Source organism: Lissotriton helveticus, chromosome 10 (assembly GCF_964261635.1).
Source record: "Lissotriton helveticus chromosome 10, aLisHel1.1, whole genome shotgun sequence".
Classification (NCBI taxonomy): domain Eukaryota; kingdom Metazoa; phylum Chordata; class Amphibia; order Caudata; family Salamandridae; genus Lissotriton; species Lissotriton helveticus.
This window is the reverse complement of record NC_136071.1, coordinates 1033854426-1033878060: the sequence shown is the minus strand read 5'-3', so window position 1 is coordinate 1033878060 and position 23635 is coordinate 1033854426. Positions and strand designations below refer to the sequence as shown.

The following is a 23635-nucleotide window of genomic DNA, read 5'->3' as shown; positions in this document are numbered from 1 at the left end:
CTTCCTACCAAATTTCGTGTAATTCCGTTCTGCACTTTTTGCTGTAGTCCTGTCTATTTTTCTCTGCCCCCTCTTGACAGATCACCTCTAAACTTTCCATCCACAAACTAGTCAAAAATGACACCTCAGGGAAGCATGCATCGTACGCAGCACTATGCAGGTGAAGTTTGTGTGATAGGTACTGTAGAAGTATAGTGGGACCCACAAAAAAATAAAAATAATAATGAAAACCAAATGTGGGCTGGATGTCCACAGGGTGATGAGCATCCGTTGAAGTATGGCCTGGCCAAAGTCTGGGTGCAGCAGGGGATTGACTGCCCGAGGAGGGGGTGCGGTTGGACGCAGAGCTTGCCTAACATCCAGGCCCTGCGGCCAATCCCACGCTAGGCATTGCAAAACTTACATTATAGTTAGGTATGCTAATAGCATATTTGCTTTCATTGAAAGAAGCTCTGAAATTCACTAAAAGAACAAAGGTTAAAGAGTCATCATAGTTAGGTGTTGAAATTAAATAAAAACTAATGTTTAAAAGACAAGGAAATTGGCTGAGCTAAGTATAACTTTGTTTCCCCCATGCACCTCACATATAACATCACTAGGCACATGGTAAATTACCTCAATGATGACATTATTGATGACATTTCACATTATTGATGACATCACTGATGAAATCATAAGATCATTGTAACACCGTCCAAATTCACATGGCCAGTAATTTTAACTCAGCAGGTTGACAGGTATACCTTTGCCACTAAAAAGACATCTTCTACCATGTCTTGAAGACTACCTTTAATAGTTTGATAACATACACTACACACATTTCTGAGATGGGTACACACATTTCTGAGATGGGCACAATGGCATACAACATTAGAGTCATGCTTACAACACCAGTATGAGATAAACCAGCAATATGTGGAACAACCCCTACATTCTCCAATATTCTATGATGTTCTGCAAATAAATATGCACACATTATAAACTTACATAGCACTGTTACAAATTTCTGTTCCAGCTCTGCCCCTCCCACCCGCTCTCCATTTTAGGTGTTCGGCACCCCATTTTTTGCTTCCTTTCTCTCTTTGCAGCATCTGTTTTCCACTCTTTATCCTCCACTCTACACCTTTTTTTTCTCTGATCCCTAACCTCTCTCTATTTTAGGGGTTCTTCTCAAATTTGTTTGCTCTGCTTTCCCTCTTTGCAGCCTATGTCCTCCTCTGTTTATCATCTGCTTTATCCTCCACTTCAAATGGACCTAATGCAGGTCCATCCATATGAATGATAACACACAACAGGCACATACATAAAATAAACATTGCCCATCTACATCAGATGCAACTCCTCCGCTATGGCAGAGGTGCTTTACCCACTAGAGCCAGCCAAGTCTAGGCGGGGTGGGGCCATGATTACAGAAGGGGAGGAGTAGTGCACATTGTAAGTGTTCACATTGTAAGTGTGCATGACAGTTTGACCGGCACTCTAAGGCTGGCCAAAGTGTCATTCGCACTTACATCTCTCTGCACCCAAGCTGTGCTGCACAGCCGGGTTGCGAAGAGGCACAGGCTCCTAGGACCAGAGCGAGCGTCAAACCAGCTCACTCAGGCTAATGACAGCGCTTCTCTCATGCTGCATTACCACTATGAGAACAGCGTCTTGATTGGTGGCAAGGAGTCTACGCAGTGTGCACCAGCCCGTGAGGAAAAGAAGCCAGGACCAGGGCAGAAGAACCCTGATACGGCGGTCAGCAGTAGCAGGTAAGTGTTTTTTTTGTTATTTACCTCCACACCCCCCCACCCCCGCTTCACCACTTGATATCAAGAGCAGCCGCTATTTACCTACATGTCGAAAGGACTGCTCTTACTAAAAGGCATCTGTCCTGTATATATAGGCTAAAAGAAACAAACCCTTTTTGACTTGCGTGTACTTTTTCAGACTTGCAGGATCACGAGGGCATGATGCTACCTTTTTCATTGAGTCGATGTGAAGGCAACAAGTATGCTCTATATGTTTGTTAAGAATCATCAGCTGCTTTTTTTCCACCACCCTATATACCATCACCATCGGCTGCATGGAACTTGTCTTGTAGCAGTATTTCGGGACATTGTTTGCTTGGGTATTGATTTGGAACCCGTGGTGTACTCTTACGGGCAGAAAGGAGAAACTCCTATTGTTTGTTTGCCCCAATATGTTGGAACACTTACCTCGTACGAGGCAGATGGAAATGTGTGGCGCAAGAAAACTTCACAGTGAGTGGGTTATGTAATATTTTTACTGCTCTGCACCATTAAGAAACATCTTTGGACATTCAATAGCAATGCCTCGGACTGTAACTCTGTAATAACATGCATCGATCTGTAATATTGTAAATGTCTACTGAAGCGGTTTGCTGTTGGAATTGGCATGCGGTAATGACTGGAAGTATCTCGCTGCCTAAACCCAGGGGCGGTTCTAAGGCAGAAATGCGATCTGGTGATGGTATTACTGTTAGGCCTGGGCAACAGTCTGTTACACTTGCATAATCTTGCATAATGTGGTAATTTCACGTTACGCCAGTCACGCAAAATTCTCGGAATTACACTGCTACACCACATGATTACGCGCAGTTCTAGTAAAATTTAATGCATGGGAACAACATGAATGGCCAGCACTCGAGTGGCTGCTGTTAGTTGGGCTTCAGGTTTGCTCTTCTCTGTACACAATAACTAATGTTGCTCTACAATATAGTGGAGAAGTGTGGCTCACTGGTTAGAGGAGGCAGACCTGGAAGCAGAGGTCAGCCCGGGACCAGGGTTCAATTCCCAGCTCGGCAGGGTTGTGAGTCCTAAAATGTCCATGGACTCGACAATTCTCGCTCCGGTGCCCACTCGATTCACGGGTTCACACTCTGCAACTCTGGGCAATAGCTTACTTAATCTCCACAGCGGCCCCTCGTGGTGGGATGCCTGGCTTTCACATTGCGGATACCCTGCCGGGGTTATCTCACAGGGGAATACCAGGACGGGTTCCCTAAGCAAGCGCTTAGAAACCGCTTGGTGATTTGCGCTATATAAATTCCTGTACATTTACATGTTTCCATTTTGCATTCTTTCCCCAAGTTTCGAGTAATTCAGCAGAAGCAAATTCTGCCAATTTTACATACACCTATTATTGGCTCTGCCGTGTCTGACACATTTACCATCCTGTCCTTGATAAACACTTTGAAAGGGAAATGTGATTTTTTGCAAAGCAGGGGTATTTGGTATCAACTTGGGGCCTACTACTATTGCTCAATCTTTTGGATGATGATGCGAAGTCGCATTGACCAATGAAAGCGTATCAAAGAGATCCCACCCTTGTTCTGTAGTCTGTTGTTTTCTACCTACATTTGCACTCTGCAAATATGTTTATATGAATACATACATTTAACATACCTGTGGTGCAAGTGTCCTCTAAATCTCCTAAGGTAAGTTAAACTCTCGAAAAAAGGTGTTGAGCATGCATGTATATACAGGGATCAGGACCAATTGAAGTATGCAGCAGGGGTGGCCAAATGATGTGGCAGAAGTGTAGAGTAAAGTATGCAGCATGAAATGACAAATTATGCAGCATAATGCGGCACATTTTGTGATGGTATTAATTCATTATTTTGTCAGTTGTACACTGGGCATTGATTGCATTTCATACTACCAGTTTAACACCCAAATTTAGCAATAAGCAAAAGAAGGGTGCCCACTCAACCTTTGCAAAGAGCCTTCCACTGCCCTGTAACATGTGTTGCTGCATTTTTAAAAACTTTTGAACTGTTAGAGCTAGACACCATTTTTTTGTTAAAATCTGCAGATTATGCAGCAAATGATGGATTATGTGGCAAATGTGGCAAATCTATAATTATAGGAAAAATGCCATGGCCACACAATCACATAATTCCAGTGACCATGACAATGATGCAGATACATTTGCTACTGTAATATAACACAGGGAATACGTGTTATTTTTATTTTATTACATGTTATACAGATTCGTAATTGGTCGTGAAAAGCCAGGACAAATGAGCGAGGTGGCACAACTCATTAGTCAGACGCTGGAGCAAGAACGGCGCCAAAGAGAGTTGATGGAACAACATTATGCGCAATATGACGCAGATGATGACGAGGTAAGACGCTCTACACCTGACATAATCCTTCCAGGTCTCTGGATATTATTGGAAAAACAAAGGGAACCATCGGAAACTGTGTGAAGAGCCAGTCACTGTATACAGACTGCCACAACTAGAAAACAAGTATAAAGATTTGTTAAAGGAAATTATAGGAGATGGGACAGTCAATAAAAATCAAGTGAATTCTTAAAAAGCCTTTATCAGATCTAAGCGTTTCACATTCAATGGTTTTCTATGCCGACTTTTTCGAGAGATATACCTAAAGTTTGATGAGATGGTGTAAACCCGAGACTCTTAAAATTACTCCTTCGCTTTATTTATACCAAGAACACTTACTTCCTGATAAGTTACTGCTATCAGTAGAGGTACTTTTTCAGTCTGCATGACTTAACTGAATATACCACAGCTAAGAAAGCATCTCTTCAGATATTTGACAGAACAGTCAGCCTCAAACCATTTTCCAGAAGTAGAACTTCTACAGCCGTGTGACATAACGTGAGCTCTGCAAGTGCTAATTTAAGACACACCTGTGGTTTGGGCTGACAGGTGCCTTAAATATTTGAAGAACTGAAGTAGCAATTTTTTACCACCTTAAATGATGGTAATTGATAACTTTCAATTTTTAAGGCAAGGGCTGCTTTTGGTCGGGAATGAAGCCGCGTTTGTTGAGCAGGCCAAAGTAAACAATCGAACAAGAAAAAACATAATGACACAATAAATCATAATGAATGTTATGTTGTGTTACTCGTACTTGGTATAGATCATAACTTCTTGAACTTCCTAAAATCGGAAAAGGCACGAATATGAAGAGTAAGTTTGTTCCAATGGAATGGGACCAAGTAAAAAAAAAAGCTGCCACCAAATCATGAGGTGTTTATGGGTGGAATCTTTAGAAGGGCTTTATTTGTGGACTTGAGCAATCTGGTGGGCTGATTCTAACAAAGTCTGGAATGTGTATAGGCAGGAAGGGACTTGTTTAGTGCCTTATGAGTCAGGCAGCATAGCTTAAAGATTGCCCGTTTTCTGATGGGAAGCCAATGCAAGGTTCTTAAAATAGGTGCAGAAGAAGGAACGTGGGGGAAAGTTACAAATTATCCGAGCAGCTGTATTCTGTACAACTTGTCGTTTTGATAGCAAGTTGTCATTAGCTGCCACTAACAGTGCTTTCCGTAGTTTAAGCAACTAGTAATTAGTGCCTGGACTAAAGTTTTTCTTGAGCTGGATGGGAGCCAAGGAAAAACCTTCTTTAAAAGCTGCATTGTGGCAACAAAGCAGGTGCCCCAGGTTGGATTGACTTGGTCTTTCATGAAAAATACCTGGTCAGTCTTCATACCAAGATTTTTCACCACCTGTTTAGGGCAGGGGGCTGGACCGAATTCTTTTGGCCATCAGTTAGCCGACCAAATCTCCTGTGATTTGCCAAATAGCACAATCTCAGCTTTTCGCCATTTAGCTGAAGGCAATTGTTGGTCATCAAAGCATTGATTTCCTTCATGCAACTTGCAAACTGAGATTCATCAGCATATGATACAACCTCAAATTCACATGATCTCTCAATTTGTGCTAGAGGCACTACATTCATAGGAACCTTGTGGGACTCCTTTGTTGATTGACATTGTTCTCGATTTGAAGGAGTCAAAACAGATGGTTTGGGTTCGACTGTCAAGAAAATCCATGAGCCAATGTTGCGCACTACAATATACTCCTGCCTCATGTAGTCTGCAGATTAGGATTGAGTGTGAGACCGTATCAATGGCCGTGGATAGGTCTAGTAGTACCAACATGACCGGCGTACCTGCCTCTAGTGATAGTCTGATGGTATCAGTGACTGTCACCAGTGCAGTCTCTGTGCTATGTAGTGCTTTGAAAACCCAATTGTGAGCGGTCTAAGATCTTATGTTCTTCTAGGAAGGTTGCCAGCTGTTTGTTGATATAACTTTCTAGAATTTTTCCTAGCAGAGGGAGCAACAAAATTGGTCGGTAGTTGGAAAGGATCTCAGGATTGGCAGAGTGCTTTTTGAGAATAGGAGATACTTGGGTGCAGTTCCACCAAGTCGAGAGTTTGGCTGAGGCTAGTGAGAGAATTAGGGAGCATATATCAAGAAACGTCATTAGAATTATCGCCGCTTTAGCTTAAGCTTAAGCGGCAATGATGGGCTTGATAATATGCCCTTGTGAATTCCCATAAAAGCCCATGTTCTGGTGTGAACATGGGCTTCTATTGGAATTTCAAGTGCATATTATTAAGGCCATTATCGCCGCTTTAGCGGCAGTTTCCTGCCGCTAAAGCGGCAATCATTTTAATGCCCTTCTTGATAATATGCCCCTTAGAGTGCTATTACTGATGGTGTAATGAAATTGGCAAAGAGGTTATCCTAGGAAGACATAGGTCCAAAGGACGACCTGATTTTGCTAGGCCCAATATCTTCCGAACCTGCTCCAGACAGCATGGCTCAAATGTCTTCAAAACATTGATTATATTCGGGGAGGCTGGCTAAGATCAAATTCCATCTCAGGCAATTTCAGATTGATTAGAAAGTTCTTATAGACGATGTTAATCTTTTCTTCAAAAGATTTCTCCAGCGAGTCGCATCATTTTTGAGAGGAAAGGATAGTGCGAGTACAGGCTAGAGGTTTTACAAAGTTGTTCAATGACTTGTGAAGTTCTTTTATGAAATTTCCAGCTTGGTCAATATTTAAAGTTCTGTAGGTCTTACGAGCTGCTTTAATCTTATTGTTGTAACTGTTCAGTAGCAACCTACAGGCTTTCGTATCAGTAGGTGATTTGGTTGAACTCGCCTTCTTCGAGCCATTTGCATTTTAACTTTTCCAAGAGCAGATGTTTTGTGTACCAGGGCCTTGGCTTCTAGAAGAAATACATGGACATTTTTTAAAAGGGCAATTTGATCAAACGTTAGTGTGAGGGAGTCGTGGTAAGCGACCAAAGCAGTGTTAACCACATCAGCGCTAGCGGTTTTCCCGCTGTGCGCTGACTTTTTTAAAATACCGCGTTACATGACGAGCTGAGCTCGTCATGAGCGTGCGAGCCGCGCAACTCATGACGAGCTCAGCTCGTCATGAACGCGGAAGGGGTTAATATCAGTGTGTGAGATGACTGTGAAAGTCCTGTAGATCTTAGAATTGGAAGAGGGTGGAACCGTCTTCCAAGGGCGTCTTGGTCTGCTAGCTTCTTTGTTGGGCTTGGCAGATGCTTTATTACATGAGCTATGAAATTTGATCACGTTATGGTGTGACCATTTGAAAAAGAGTGGGAGTTTACTTGTTACTCTGATTGAATTAGTAAAAATAAGGTCAAGGGTATGTTCTCCCTTATGAGGGGGTCCTGTCGCTATTTGTTTGAGCACTAACATTTCCATGTCTGCTAAGAGTTGGATCACTCCTGAGTCCTCAGTGTTTTCTCCATGGATATTAAAATCACCGGAGAGGAAGTGTTTTTTGGCAACCAGGATGTGAGGTGCGATATAGTCAAATAATGCATGGCTGAAGTTTTTCTACGCCCCGGTGGGCGGTAAACCAACACCCCCCTCTAGCAATCAGTGGTGGAGATTGAGATTTTAAAAATGCACATTTCAACCCAGCAAACACAGCAATAAACAATAAACAATAAATAATAATAAATGAATAAACAGCAAAGCAATAAAGCACAACACAGCAAAACAGTAAAAAAGAATGCAACACATTCATAGTAAAACAACACACATTGTAGCTGCAGCACAAAAACAAAGTAGAACAAAAACCAAAAGAACACATCCTCAACACAACAAATTGCCATGCAGCAAATATGCACGCAAACATTCTTGCCACACATTCCCACCTCCAGAACCTGCTTTCATTAGATGTTAAAAGGTGTGTGGAGCAACCACTGCCTTTAATTTACCATCAACGGCAAAAATGTTTTGCGATCCTTGCCACCAGGTTTCAATGAGTTCCTATAGCCAGGGCTTGGACTTCTGAATTAGAATATTTAAGATCCCATCTCATGGTGATGTCCACCTCTGACCTATCGTGCTAAGTGGTGCATCCTTGCTACAGTCCATGGTGTACCTATGGAAGGTGGTTTCTACAGAATGTGATTCTAATCCTTACTACAGAACATACATTTACCTAACAGATCTTTAAATTTCTTGACCAACCTCTTGCTTTCTTCTTTTAACTTGTGGACCAGTATTGTGAAAGGCATTAAAACAAAATGCCAGTGTGCTTTTCATGCATTTCTGTACTTGCTTACCTCTGTGCATTTGATGACAATATATTATAACTGTTAAACCATGGCTTTACATTTCAATATAACACGTAGTGACACAAGTGATTTGCACATATCCTCTTTCTTTTCTGATTTAATTCCTCCATTCCGTCTTCCATTTTTATAAGATGGCTTGGGGCCCGAATAGAAGCACAGTTAGACCTGTAACCATCTCTTTTTGTATATATTACCTTATCATAGTATACAAATTATTTCTGCAACTGAGATATTACTAGAAACTTTCCTCAGATTATTGTGAGCATTGAGGCACAGGAAGACTCTGTGTGGTTACTTGCAGTCATTTCGAAGTTGATCTTAAAATAGCTCAGGAGGCCCAGTTTTTGGTGTGATTGTGACGAGGAGAGACATTGCTACACAGTGTATAGACGGGATAGACTATAATTTATAGTTGAGTATAAATAGCAGCTCAGCAGCCGGGAAGACCATTCTTTTGACCGGATGGTGATCCCAAAAAGCATAAGATTTGGTTCCCTTCGTTCACTAGTTTTGCAATCCAGGACAGCCGACTTCTGCAATGTGAGAGTTCAGAAATAGAGAGCCAATGACAACTTGGCAGCCATGTTCACTGCTAGCCATTTTACTGTTGTGGCTTTTGTTTCAACTTACCTTATGGGCATTATTTCATTCTGTGATTTACTTGACTAATTTAAACATATTTGATGGAAATGTTTGAGCCAACACCTCTTGGCAACTCTAAATCTTGCTAGATAATTTCAGGCTTAGTTTATTTGGTTGGCAAAAAACGACCATTCGTTACAAAAACAAACCTGCATCAATCAGTTAACACTTTCAACCAAGTCACTGTACTGGACATTTGTGCATACTAAAATGGTATACAACTATCTGCTCAATAAACATCACATTTCCTCAAAGGGCCATATGTGTTATTACAGCAAAATATACCAGACTTCTTTTTATTCGGGCATGCTGCTGCCTTTACTGTTACAAACTCTTCAGTAGAGCAGAAGAAGAATTTTACTTGTGTTGGGCCTACTTCAAATCATTCCAGTTGTATAGAAAAGGGATACATTCACACATGCCCTGGAACCTTTCTGTGTTTCTTATTGTGTCAGACCTGTTAATTGGACCAGTGAATACGAAATGCTGTCGCTTCCCAACCCACAGTAGAGCAATTGGATCCTTCATTGAGTTGAGCTTGTTGCAAGATAGTCTCAATGAAACTCCTTTCGAGGTTACTATTTACAAAAAATGAGGTTCTGCAATGCTCCTTCAAGCAAGGGCCAATCAACTGTGCATAGTTTATTCTATAGCCCCGCAATTTTATTACTGATTATTCTAGATGAGGACAATAGAGAGAGATCCAGTGAGAATTATGTTAACTAATTCTTTGTCAGAGTGTACACAAAATATTTTTCAGCACTAGCTGTTGGTTTACGGGGAAGATATAAACAGACTGAGGCCATGGTCATCTTAGTCTGTCTTTGTCATTGTTGTAGGGTACATATGTGCCAAGCTTCCTTGACTCTGCCTGAAAGCAAATAACCAGCCGACTCTGTTAGCCCCCCCCCCCCCACCCTCAGATTATGTATACAAGCACCCCAGGTGTAGTTCTGCTCTATTGCAACTCAACAGTGAGGTGAAGCTTATGTTCCTAGGCACAGCCAACTTAAGACCCATACCAGGATATATTGCCTAGAGATACCTATTACGTTAAAGAATAACGATGGAAGGAAATACCTGAAGCATTCTGTGTCATTTCAGAAGGAGATGAAACACATGCAAATGAGTACTGGTGCAACCCTAATGGAGGAGTCTAGTCCTAATTGTTGGGCCACAACCTCACTGCACAGGAATACAAGCCATATTTTATGAATGTATTGAACCTTATCGGTGAAGAGAGAAATGAGTCACCAGAGATAGCAAGCTTGGGAGTCATGGCAAGCTGTATCTCTTTCACCTTAGCAGTCTGACTGAAACAGCAAAAAAGTGATGGCTGGTAGTGTTTCGGTCAAAACTTTCAGGTGCAGGAAATTCATCCGTTTATCATTCCATATAATCTTTTTTATCTTGATCATGTTGTAGAACAGGCTCAACCATATGACTATAAGGCATGACCCTTCACCTAAGTAGCAGCCCAGCTAAAAATGTCTAGTAAATGTTCTATTTGCCCAGGGACTCATGCAACCTTCAAGATCAATCAACCTTCTTGGTGGTATGCAACCTATGGCACATTGCCAGAGAAGCAAAGGCTTGGCCTACACAAGCCACAGTGAAACAATAAAATAGCGTGGGTGGGAATGCTTGATCGGGCTCCTTTTGACCTCTGGTAAGTCAGTTGGGTAGCACTCATGCGTGTCTTAACACCTTGGGATTCCTATTATGTTTTTGATTCCATTATTTTTAGACTATCGCTGCTATTAAAAAAAAAATAATGATCAGAAAAGTCACTAGATTTTGTCTCAAAGAAGGGGTCTATCTGGAATAGCTAAGTCAAGGTAATTCTGCAAAGAACCCCCAAAAATACAGTTATATTTGGGCCGTTGTTGACCTCCTCTGTTAGATGTAGCGTTCCTAGCCGCAGTGAGACTCGCACCCAATTTGGACATATGCTCAGTTCATGAAGACTCATAATGATGGTTGATGCAACTGTTGTTAACTACTAGGAATTCCTATTGATAGTATTCTATGCAGTCTTTGAGTTGTATCAAATAAGGAATCCAATCATATGAAACTTAGTCTGAACTCACCTCAAAGAAGAAGTCTAGTCACATTTTCAGGGCTGCATCTTTTGCAGGAAGAAGAACAATAGCAATGTCTTATTATTATTATCCTTCATTAGGGTTCATGAGGGAGGGGCAGTTTGAATTTGTCAAGCACGGTAAGTGCCATACCTATTTCTCGACATTCCTGTCCTATTTCGTAGAAAAGTGGTTTATCAGAAAGCATGAGCAAACACTGACAACTCCTCTAGGTAGCATTCCATTCCACTATGTTAACTTAGTGGCATTTTCTGGTGATGCTATGAAATAAACACAAAACGATTGGTTGACTTTGTCCACTACCTGTAAAGTATGAAAGTGTAGCCCCCATACCCTCTGTACAGGAGCAGAAAGATCCTCTGTTTTGCTACTTTGAAAACTACAGAGGCGCTCCGTACCCTTTCTATCTGCCAGCTGCCTCTCTTTCAATGATCAACATTTCCTCATTTTGTATTTCAGGATGTGTCCTACTCTGTTTCGCATTGTATATATATTCATTTGTATTCCTACTGTAATACAGTATTTTGTAATTACTTTACGTCTCTCTGTTGAGAAATCAATTGGCATAACAGTGCTTGCAGCTGAGACCACAATTTCATTTATGACATTGGCAAACAATGCCTTTCTATTGCTCCTTTCAGCAAGGAAACCGGTTCAAATACTTATCTGTCGACATTAAATATTAGCTATATATTTATGGAGGATGCAGTCAGACTTTCGCCCTTTGCACAGTACAGAGTCTTCTTTATTACTTGTCTCCGAGTCCAACCATCAAATTGTTGACAGAGGTGATATTGCAGAGCTGCTGATGCTGAACCATAGCGCAGCATTCGACACTGTATCCCGCAACCTTTTAATTGAACGGTTATGGAGCCAAGGTGTCCGTCATAAGGGCTTGCAATGGTTTGCTTCTTTTTGGCAGAGCCACACCTTTCAGGTGTCACAAAAACCTTTACAAAACCATGTTTTCTTCTGAAAACCTGAGCCCTACTTTATTCAATCTGATTTTTCGCCACCTGGCTGATATCATCTTGAGTTAATGTTTTAACATCATATCGTACGCCAATGATACTCAGCTGATTATCGCTGTGTCTCCTGAATGCAGGCAAGATGGCTGCTTTACTGAGGACCCGTCTGTCGGAGGTTGCTCAGTGGTGGACCTCAATAGTCTCAAACTAAATTCTGAAAAAACAGAGAACCTTATCCTAGCCAAGCAGCCTTTGATTTGGTCTTCTGCCTGGTGTCCAGATTTGCTCGGACCATTACCTGCCCTAAAGCCTAAGGGTAAGAACTTACGCATTTCAATGCAAAGCTCACCTTCAACGTTCAGATCACAGCTTTAGCGTGCAAGTGTTTTGAGATCCTAAAAACTGTAAAAAAGAAATCTCGCCCCTCTCCCTGAATCTGCCATAAACACAGCAGTCTAGGCTCCAGTCATGTCCAGGCATGACTTTTGTAACATTCTGCACTTGGGAGTCTCAAAATCTTGGCTGATGAGACTTCAGCGAATGCAGAATGAGGCAGCCCGTTTGCTGTTGAATCTCCCCAGATGGGCTTCAATGGGATCGTCAGTTTCAAAACTACTCTGGCTACCTCTGAAAAAGAGGATCTCCTCTAAGGCCCTGTGCTTTTGCTACGGGGTCCTTATGAATAAGGGCCCTCGTTACCTGCCCTCCTTTGTTAAGCCCTATTCCCCTGCAAGGAACCTCAGATCTACAGGGGCACTGTTGACTTGCATTCCCACTGTAAAGAGAGCTCGCATTGGGGGCTTCTCTTTCAGTTTCTTAACAGCCAAGCTGTGGAACTCCCTTCCTGTTCAACTAAGGCAGGTGCAAATGGAATTACTGTTCCTCAAAAATGTTTTAAAAAACTAGCAGTTTAGGTCGGCTTAATTGTTTTCTTCAATTAGCTGCTATATTTTCAGATCTCTAGATACGCCTCTAACAGCCGAAAACTGGCAAGCCTGTTGTGCACTTACTGAGTTCCTTATAGCCAGTGGAAATGTAAGTATAATACATTACAAATATCTGCACCAAACTTACCACCCTCCCTTTCATTTACACAAACATGGCTTGCGTGTGGATGCAAAATGTAAACGCTGCAGGACAGACCAGGCCGAATTTATAGACCTAGCGTGGTATTGTGATAAAGTGAAACTCTACTGGGAGCTAGTGGTCCAGCTACTAAGTGCAATCCTGAATTGCAAAATAGACTGTACACCACAATTATGTTTGTTGGGCCATTTAATGCATTTGAGATCTGCCAAAAAAAAGCTGACCGCTATAATGTTACTCTTGGCAAAAAGAAGAGTGGCCATACATTGGGACAGCAGGAAGACACCCACAGTAACGCGTTGGATACTGGACTCCCATCTATTGTAAAGACAATTTTCTGTTATATGCAGAAGAACTGCCCACAGCTGCCAAACCTTCTCATTTCTGGGATCCTCTTACAAACTACTTACGTGAACATCTAGATATCCTTCAAGCTGATTCATATTTGCTATATATATTACTGTTATGTGTCGTCACTGAGATGTCTCATTGCTATCCTGAATATCACTAAGTGTTAGACCATAGGTAATCATTGTCTGAATGATGTATAATGCAGGATGGACTTGATATTGCATACGAATATGGTTTGTTTTATTTAATGTAAACCCCATAAATAAAATAAAATTAAAAAAATAAATAAATATATATATATATTATATATATATATTATATATTTATTTTTTCAGATCTCTGGAAGGTAGGAAGGTGTCCTAGCGCTGGGACACTTTGGAAGAAGTAACTATGCACATTACAAATTACTTGATTATTTGATTATCTCATCTAAAGTTTTTTCTGTAGTGTTAGATTAACTTAGCATGGCTTCCATCTCCTTCTGTGTGGTATGGAGTGTTGTGGATATGGTGGTTTGTTTTTTTGGCATTGCATACAACCAATCAGGATGTAAGCAGTCCTTTCCTTTTCTTATGCTCATATCCTCAGTTAGAACCACAAAAAGTGATGGTTGGAATACTTGAGCTAATCCAGGTGATCGTACTTTTGTATCCGCTCCGTCCCTTTAGACTGAGACCAGCTTTATGAAAAGTCTTGGTCCTGCTCTAATAGGAACAGTCTAGCCCAAACTACTCAACCAGATTTCCTCCAAATAGGAACAAAAGCAAACCCCAGGCCTAGCTGGGTAGTTCAGACTGGATTGTTCCTACTGGAGAAGGGTCAAGATTGATTTGCATAAGGCTGATGTGAGTGGGTAATGCTGATATCAAGTCAAAGACTCCTAAAATTATAGGAAGCATATTATATTGGCACACACCATGCAGGAGTGTGCTGAGCTATGTGCCAGGAATCAAGACTTGTGCAAGCCCCCCCCTCCATCTGTTGGAAGCAGTGGTCTGCCTTCTTAAAACCTGACCTTTACCTATGGATATTTTGGAAGGTTGATAAAGTTAGTAGAGGCCCAGTATTTAAGGAAAGATGATTTGTCACAGTGGATGCCCACCTGTAATAGGCATGGGCCACTTTAAATACCTCGATAGGTCATGGCCACTGTTTATTATGCTAAGACAGCTGACTGTTAACATGTGGTGCAAGTTGGAAAGTGTCAAACATTTCAGGGACGTTATGATTAAACATACAGAATACAAAACTGGCTCAGTTAAGACAAAGTTACACATGCTTAATGCTGAAGGCAGGAAGAAATATAGAAGAATGACAGAGAGCAATCACAATATCTGAAGTGTTGGAGATGCATGCTTTGATGAACATGGCCTGAGTTGTACGACAGATAAAAGAAACCAGATATGAGTGGCCCATAAACAACAGAGAAAGGGTGCACGTTTTGGGAGAATAACAGTCCTTTGCAGTTGGGCACATGGAAAGTTTTTTATTTTATTTTGGAGGCTTAGAAACACCAGGACAAATCAGAGCTTCAGGGGGATAGGGTAGCAACGTACACAAGGAGTGAATGGGACTGGTGGTACAAGAATTAATTACAAGAAGACAAAGGCCAAATATAGGCCACACACATAGGGAGTGACAAGTGAGTGTATGGAAGGAAGACGTGTGGTCATAAATATTGGAAGTAGGAAGAAGGGCCTTTGATACGAGGAGTGAATGATGCAGGCGGTAAAACAGAGGGACATGGACTCTTCTACCGAATATGATGGAAGTGCAGGGTAGGATGAGGAAGAGGGGGCATGAATTGGGTGGGAATACATTGATTTTCTACAGCCACAAGATTTGAAAGGATCAGGAAACAGAAGAGCAGCCAATCAGGGCCCAGACAACAGTAATAAGAGGGATTGGAAGGAGGAGGATGAGGGGTCAGTGACTAACTGCAAGAGGAAAAGTTGGAAGAAAAAAGAGAAACAATTGACCTGGGGTGAGCAGAGCATGATGAAGAACAAATGTAACGTGCATGAGGAGCAAGTGTTCAGGAGTGCTGCACGTGACAGAGGTGGGGCCACCTACTAGGGCTGAGAAATGTAATAGGAGGAGGAAGAAGCTCATGTTGGGTTTAATCTAGTGACATGGGAAGAAAGCGGATCCTGAGGCACTAAGATTTAATAGGTTGGCCATAGGAGGGAGAGGGGCACATATAAAGAGAGTGACTGATGCATGGCAAGGATCAGGAGTACGAGACACAGGGAGCAAGCAGCATGGGAGGTAGGTGAGAGGTTAGAGACAGGGTTGAGGATGAAGGGAGGACAAATGAAAAAAAGACAGTGACAGTGATCAGGAGGATGAGAAGGAAGAGAAAAACAGCACATTTGGGGGAACTTCCATGCTGGATCCTTTAATATCTATGGAAACTGTTGCAGATGGCTCTTTAGGGGACAGCCTTTTTCAAATGGCTCATTAAGTTGCAGCTAAAACGAATAATATCAAATTTGTTGGCAGACCTTCCTAGCCAGTCCACTGTGCAATCAGTTTGTGGCTCTCGTGCCACCTTGATTCTGCAGGTATCTGAGGATTAGCAGTCAATTCCTAACTTGAAGGTCAAGTTAGGAGTTTTATTTGTAATCCAGTATAAGAATATTATCACAGTTGCAATGCAGACATGAATGTTCAGCTGGGTATGAGTAATATATATATATCACATGCACAATGCACACTGGGAGCAGGAGTTCGTGATTGCAGGAAGAATCAGGACTACCACTCCCGGCATGCTGTTCACTGTTGGACACGTGCCTCATAGGGTAATATATGTGGTATGCCATTGCCTGTGTTTTTAATTTGCCTTACAACCCCATGATTAAGGTGCAGTGCACCGAAACGCGTAGGGGATTCAAATTGTCAGGCTGTTTTAAACGCTTCCTGCATTAAAGGTTCAGTGGAACTATTTCCTGTGGAGTGCATTCTCTAAGCGCGGAGGCTTTTTGGGAAATACATTATACACGGCAGCTCCAGCCGTGGGGGAGTGCACCGCCGATATCATCGAAGGAAGGTCTGTGTGGCTGTGCACTGCAACAGCCTGTTCCAGCACGAGGAAACAAGCTATTTGGGAAGCGTTTAGACTGACCTGATGCCCACTGGAGGGTCGGGAACATTTTCATTATTGGCAGAAGAAATCAAGATTAAAAAACGGACCTCACCAGAGAGGAAGAATCGGGACTATCACTCCCGGCATGCTGTTCACTGTTGGACACGTGCCTCATAGGGTAATATATGTGGTATGCCATTGCCTGTGTTTTTAATTTGCCTTACAACCCCATGATTAAGGTGCAGTGCACCGAAACGCGTAGGGGATTCAAATTGTCGGGCTGTTTTAAACGCTTCCTGCATTAAAGGTTCAGTGGAACTATTTCCTGTGGAGTGCATTCTCTAAGCGCGGAGGCTTTTTGGGAAATACATTATACACGGCAGCTCCAGCCGTGGGGGAGTGCACCGCCGATATCATCGAAGGAAGGTCTGTGTGGCTGTGCACTGCAACAGCCTGTTCCAGCACGAGGAAACAAGCTATTTGGGAAGCGTTTAGACTGACCTGAGGCCCACTGGAGGGTCGGGAACATTTTCATTATTGGCAGAAGAAATCAAGATTAAAAAACGGACCTCACCAGAGAGGAAGAATCGGGACTACCACTCCCGGCATGCTGTCCACTGTTGGACACGTGCCTCATAGGGTAATATATGTGGTATGCCATTGCCTGTGTTTTTAATTTGCCTTACAACCCCATGATTAAGGTGCAGTGCACAGAAACGCGTAGGGGATTCAAATTGTCGGGCTGTTTTAAACGCTTCCTGCATTAAAGGTTCAGTGGAACTATTTCCTGTGGAGTGCATTCTCTAAGCGCGGAGGCTTTTTGGGAAATACATTATACACGGCAGCTCCAGCCGTGGGGGAGTGCACCGCCGATATCATCGAAGGAAGGTCTGTGTGGCTGTGCACTGCAACAGCCTGTTCCAGCACGGGGAAACAAGCTATTTGGGAAGCGTTTAGACTGACCTGAGGCCCACTGGAGGGTCGGGAACATTTTCATTATTGGCAGAAGAAATCAAGATTAAAAAACGGACCTCACCAGAGAGGAAGAATCGGGACTACCACTCCCGGCATGCTGTTCACTGTTGGACACGTGCCTCATAGGGTAATACATGTGGTATGCCATTGCCTGTGTTTTTAATTTGCCTTACAACCCCATGATTAAGGTGCAGTGCACCGAAACGCGTAGGAGATTCAAATTGTCGGGCTGTTTTAAACGCTTCCTGCATTAAAGGTTCAGTGGAACTATTTCCTGTGGAGTGCATTCTCTAAGCGCGGAGGCTTTTTGGGAAATACATTATACACGGCAGCTCCAGCCGTGGGGGAGTGCACCGCCGATATCATCGAAGGAAGGTCTGTGTGGCTGTGCACTGCAACAGCCTGTTCCAGCACGAGGAAACAAGCTATTTGGGAAGCGTTTAGACTGACCTGAGGCCCACTGGAGGGTCGGGAACATTTTCATTATTGGCAGAAGAAATCAAGATAAAAAACGGACCTCACCAGAGAGGAAGAATCAGGACTACCACTCCCGGCATGCTGTTCACTGTTGGACACGTGCCTCATAGGGTAATATATGTGGTATGCCATTGCCTGTGTTTTTAATTTGCCTTACAACCCCATGATTAAGGTGCAGTGCACCGAAACGCGTAGGGGATTCAAATTGTCGGGCTGTTTTAAACGCTTCCTGGATTAAAGGTTCAGTGGAACTATTTCCTGTGGAGTGCACTCTCTAAGCGCGGAGGCTTTTTGGGAAATATATATATATAATATATATTATAGGTAAAAACTTTTAAAAAGTGCATAGGTAAGAAACAAAAATAAACCCTATGACTTTCTAGCTTCATCCCAAGCCAATAATCAGTGAATTGCACTTCATATGTTGCAAAATGCTTTCGATGCTTAACTCTAGTAAAAGTATATTTAAGTGAATATGATTAAAAAGAACAGAAAATACCAGGTAGGCCCACTGCAAGACTGTCTGGCAGGTCTCCCAGAGCTGGGTCTCAGTTCCCACCCCGCTATTCCCAAAGTTATTAACTTGTTGCCCGAAAATGACTACATCAACAAAACGACTCCATCATGAGAATATTATTTGTATGCTTTATCTTCACATCCTACAAAAAGAATGGAACTCATGTATGTGTATAACCTGAGCCATGTCTTGCAAAGAAGGCTTGATGGGTTTGGTGAGATCTCAACCAATCCTCTCTCAATGAGTCTCTGGCTGTCCTATTACTCCATTTACTCAAACTCTGATGAATGAGAATTTGGTCACTTATACCCTATATTTGCACTTTTGTCCACTCAGAGATGTTGTTGTCCCTTGGGGTATACCCCTATGTTTGTGATTAATATCCCTGCCCAAAGACCATTGTATTTTGCTGTGACAAAGTTCAGCTTTGGCTTTGCACTGTCAGTTGCCCCCTTTGCTTTGGCTTTGGAAGTATACATCGACAGCACCTAGAATAATGTCTAACTTCTGGACGTTTTTCTGATGGCAGCGTGTATCAAACTTCTCCAATTCTAGACTTGGTAATGGACCACTGATGAACTCTTCATTTAGATAATTCCCAGAAAGCTCTTGACATCCTCTTGGCATCCTGGCAGCTCCATCCTTAATACACTTGCTTCACTGTGTGTGCCCATGCAGAAGTGCTTTAGCAAATGCATCTTCCTATTAGTTCTGTGTTAGTGAATCATATACATTTGCTACTACCTTCCCATGCACTGTCTGTGGCTGTTTGGTCACTTTCATCTGGAGATGAATTCAGAAATGACCTATTTTAAAATTTTGAGATTCTAATTTTCTGAAAACATCTATTTATATGTGCACATTATTGGAGTTTAGATTTTCTTAAAAGGGGTTTTGCATTATGCATTTCTAATCTTTTTAATATTTCTTTTTTTTGGTTTTCTTTGGCCAAATGCTATTGTTAGGCCTTGATATAAACCATTGATTTGCCTTTTCTCTTGTGGCATCTTATGTTTCCACTAGCCTCGTCCATGTTTCCTCCAGCCAGTAACCACTTGGTCATCTTTGATAAACCTCTTTCTTCCATTCTCTTCTTTCTGTACATCGCCTTCCACTGGTCTAAATGTATCAGGCTCGGCTTCTGACTTCCTCGGGGCTGTGTTGAGAGTCCAATACCCTTCCCTACCGAACTACCTCAGAGTTCCATATACATTGAAACGAACAACCGAGATAGTACAGCGGGGCGCGGGAAAGGAAGGGAACAGCGGGGAGGGAGATCTGTAACAACAAAGAACAAGATTTAGAACACCCTATCTCCCTCAACATATAACAGTTGTTTTCTTAATCTCTCGTAACCCAAAACCCTCCCACTGTGACCAAGCAATACCTGTAAAGGAAAATACAATATAATCAAATCCAATGGAGACAGTGGTCTGAGGTGGTATGAGGAACTGTACCCAGCTGTGAAAACAAAACGAACACCATTTAATGCCCTCTGATAGATGTTAACTGTTGTTTCAGTTGGTGTTCAAAAGGGTGCAATACACATACCATAAACAATGCATCATTTCTATTTTTTATGGGTAATCCACAGTTCCCTTTCTCCAATACCCCTCCTGTCTCCTGTAGAAACGAGATAAGGAAATAATAATGAACCCTGCTCTCCCAGGAATCCACTCAGAGAGAAACAGGGGGGAAGGCTCCTCAAGTTTTGTACAAAGTGTTCCTTCACACTCTGAAACGACTTCCCCAAAATAATCATGTGCCCATGTAAGTTCTGTGGGCTACTCCTTATTTAGGCATGAAAATAGCGAGGCTCAGTACTATGCTCCAAGTGAGTCCTATCGCCACTGTAATCGTTTATAACCAAGTACGTATATATACAATAATGAATTATCAATGGTTTGGCTGTTTTTGGCACTCAACCAACAAAAGGTCTCTGTCCCTAAGGCCAAACGTACTGCCCACAAAGTTTTATACAGAAGGCGAAGGTCTAAGAACCTTCATGTAACACTCAGATGAGTGAAACTCCCAAACTGAATCCTGTTAGCTGGGTGTGCTGTTGGGATCGATGACACCAACGCCTCACGCCGCCGAATAACAGAATACTCACGATTTCGTTGGACTTGGGACAACAAGTCTAATCCTACCGCTAACAAACCAGGAATCCAGAAACGCCACCGCAGAACGGAATTATCGGCGTCTCACCGCCGTCTGCAGCAATCCTTTATTTCCTGGCATGCGCGCGCAGCTCACGTTGTTACGTGACGATTACACGGCATGCCGGGAAACGTAGTTTTTGTTCATGTTGGCGGCCCGTGATCGTCTGGCGCTGTAGAACCTGACAAAATGAACGCTTTAGTACCGGTAAAGGCATACAAACTATCACTATTTCGACTGGACATATTCTGGACCTCTCCCTTTCTTTATTTAGACTAGACTGTGATTCTTCTGTCTCAGCTGGGCTCCGGTCTAGCTCCCTGCTCTAGTCTCCCCAAGGTTGAATATGTCTCCTCTTTACACACTCGTCTTCTCTTATATGTCATCCCTTTTTATCCCTTTGCACTTACTATCCATCCTTCTCCGCCCTCTTTTCTTCTTTCTCTATTTTACCTTTAAATTAATGTTCTCTATATTTCTGTGTCCCTCATACATTCCTCTTCTCTAATATTCCTGCTGGCCTCCTTCAGTGTAACTTCCCATAGAACTGCCTATTTATCTTTGAAGTTCTCAACTATTGAACCCTTTGCTCTGATCAGTCCTGACCATTCGATCCTTTGCCATCTTCTATGCCCTTTTGAAAGTGATCTCCTTCATTCTGAGTCGGAATGACTCCTACTAATAACACACAAGTTACTATAAGATTTTCATAGGGCTATTTAAAAAATACTCTTTCTACTTAATTAAAAAATCCATAGTGCGTTTGTATAGATCGCAAAATGACATCCATAAAAGTACAGTGATATTTGACATTTTTCTGAATGACATTCTTTATACATTTATTTGCATTATATCCTTTTTCACACAAATGTATCCTAGCAGAATAATTATCTTAAATAAAAATAGGATTGTTACATTTTCATGTCTTGATTTTTATTGTCCCTTTCTCCTCGTCCTCTTCAGCAAATGTTAGGGAATTGCTCTCCCTTATCTTTTTTAAGGACTTTTTCTCTATGTATGCGCAGCGTTTTGGTAAAGCGGTGCAATATTAAAATGAAATGGATAGAAAATGAAAAATGCGGTATTCTAGCACAGAGTAGTTGCATTCCTCATGCTTTAACTGTAATATATCAAAGGTGCATAGATGTGATTGTAAGAGGAACTGGACTCCTGGATTGTGCCACTACCTTTTCAATTTCAATTTAAAGACAACTTCACCTGAAAGCAAATTCTAATTGTAGTTGAAGTTTATGCTTACATTGAACGTAGATTATCTGTATGGATTTGTAATACAATTGTTCTTGATTCACATTTCTTTCTTTAAAAGAAAATATAAAGGATTTCTTGGAAGAGAAGGCAATCTCAATCACCTATTTATCATTATAAACTAACCCTACATTAATGAGTGAGGACTGTTACTATTCGTACTACTCCTTGCCAATTCGAAATTAAACTATACCCAGGGAAAAAGCATTGTATTCTGACTTGAATGCTTCAAAATATATGATTAGAACATTGTAAATATGATATATTGTTCTTTTCGTTTGTTGACCTTTTTAGAACACTGAGCATGAATTTCGAGGAACTTCCTTCAACTTCAATAACAGTAACAACCGTTACATTACAGAGGTTTGTCGTTTGAAGCACCCATTTTCCTTCTGTATCTCTCTGATTCTTCAATAACACACTAACTCCCTTTGACCAATCATTAACCTGAATGGTTTTATCCTATTGATAGATATTTATTTCTTATACTAAGCTACTGATTTGAGTGTGGTTTCTACAAATGAAATGGAGGCCTTTTATAAGCAACATTGCTTTAGCAAATATTGCATTTATTAACAAATTAAAGCATAGCTTTTATATCTCAGCTAACCAATACTAAAACATTTTTGATATCAGCGAAATGTGTACTTTGTCCTTCTCTGCGTAGTTTGGGGTGGTTAGAGTGTGAGCAAAAAATGATGGATAGGATGGTGGCCCAGAGAAATTGATAGTGACTGAGACTTTTTGCAAGCACTCCGCCATTCAGCTTAGAGCTTTCCGTGGTGCATCATCCTAAGAAAGGTGGCTTCCCAGATGTTGGTCTGGTGTCCACAGTGCCACAGAATCATAGCTGCACCCTCTGACGATGCCCAAGTAGGTGGAACCTGATATGGAGTTACTTGTGTTCCCATATAGAGGGCTCATGATGGGGCAGTTCGGGCTGGAGTATTTTTATGGGAGAAGGATGAAGTCTGAATTGCGCAGAGTGATCCCTTAAGTAAATGCCAAGGCCGGAGGATTTTCACAAGATTTCCATCCTTTATCTTTTTATTTTCCTCTTTGATCAGGGTGTGTCTTCTTTATTTTTGTGTACGTTGCTATGGGTTAAATAGGCGTAGTATGTGAGATTGCAAGACTCTCATAGCAGCTTCATCAGAGAGCCCCTCTTGAGGTGGAACAAGTATAGCGATATTAGTGCTTCACTGACTGGTTGCTTCTTATAACTCATCAATTATGATTTAGGGTACTGTCTCTTGGACATGGCCCTCTCTGCAGGGTCACCCTCAAATTCTTTGCCTTCATCCCTCCCCGTTTTCTGAAATTATTTTGTGTTGGCAATTAGCACTTTACCACTACTAACCAGTGATAAAGTGCTTGTACTCTGGCCCTGAAACATGGTAAAATTGGCCTACACCTGATTGGCACATTTAATTTACTTTTAGGTCCCTGATATATGGTACTACATGTATGCGGGGTCTGTAAATTAAATGCTACTAGGGTTCTGCAGCACACATTGTCTCCACCCACTAAAGAAGCCCTTTAAAATATGTCAACATGCCTGCTATTGCAGCCCATTTATGCAGTTTTAAACTGTCATTTCGACAAGCCAA

The 23635-nt window shown here is 41.8% G+C and overlaps 1 protein-coding gene across 4 annotated transcripts in view; it reads left to right on the top strand.

The window, feature by feature from the left end:
* Positions 1 to 23635, top strand: part of PPP1R9A (protein phosphatase 1 regulatory subunit 9A) — a 778883-nt gene that overhangs the window by 465817 nt on the left and 289431 nt on the right. For 2 of the 4 annotated variants that reach the window (XM_078663733.1, XM_078663732.1), the window contains exons 6-7: positions 3997 to 4132; positions 22320 to 22388. In XM_078663733.1, the coding sequence (XP_078519859.1) occupies positions 3997 to 4132; positions 22320 to 22388 (205 nt within the window). The remainder of the gene's footprint in view (positions 1 to 3996; positions 4133 to 22319; positions 22389 to 23635) is intronic. The other 2 variants (XM_078663735.1, XM_078663734.1) reach the window with 1 other exon arrangement.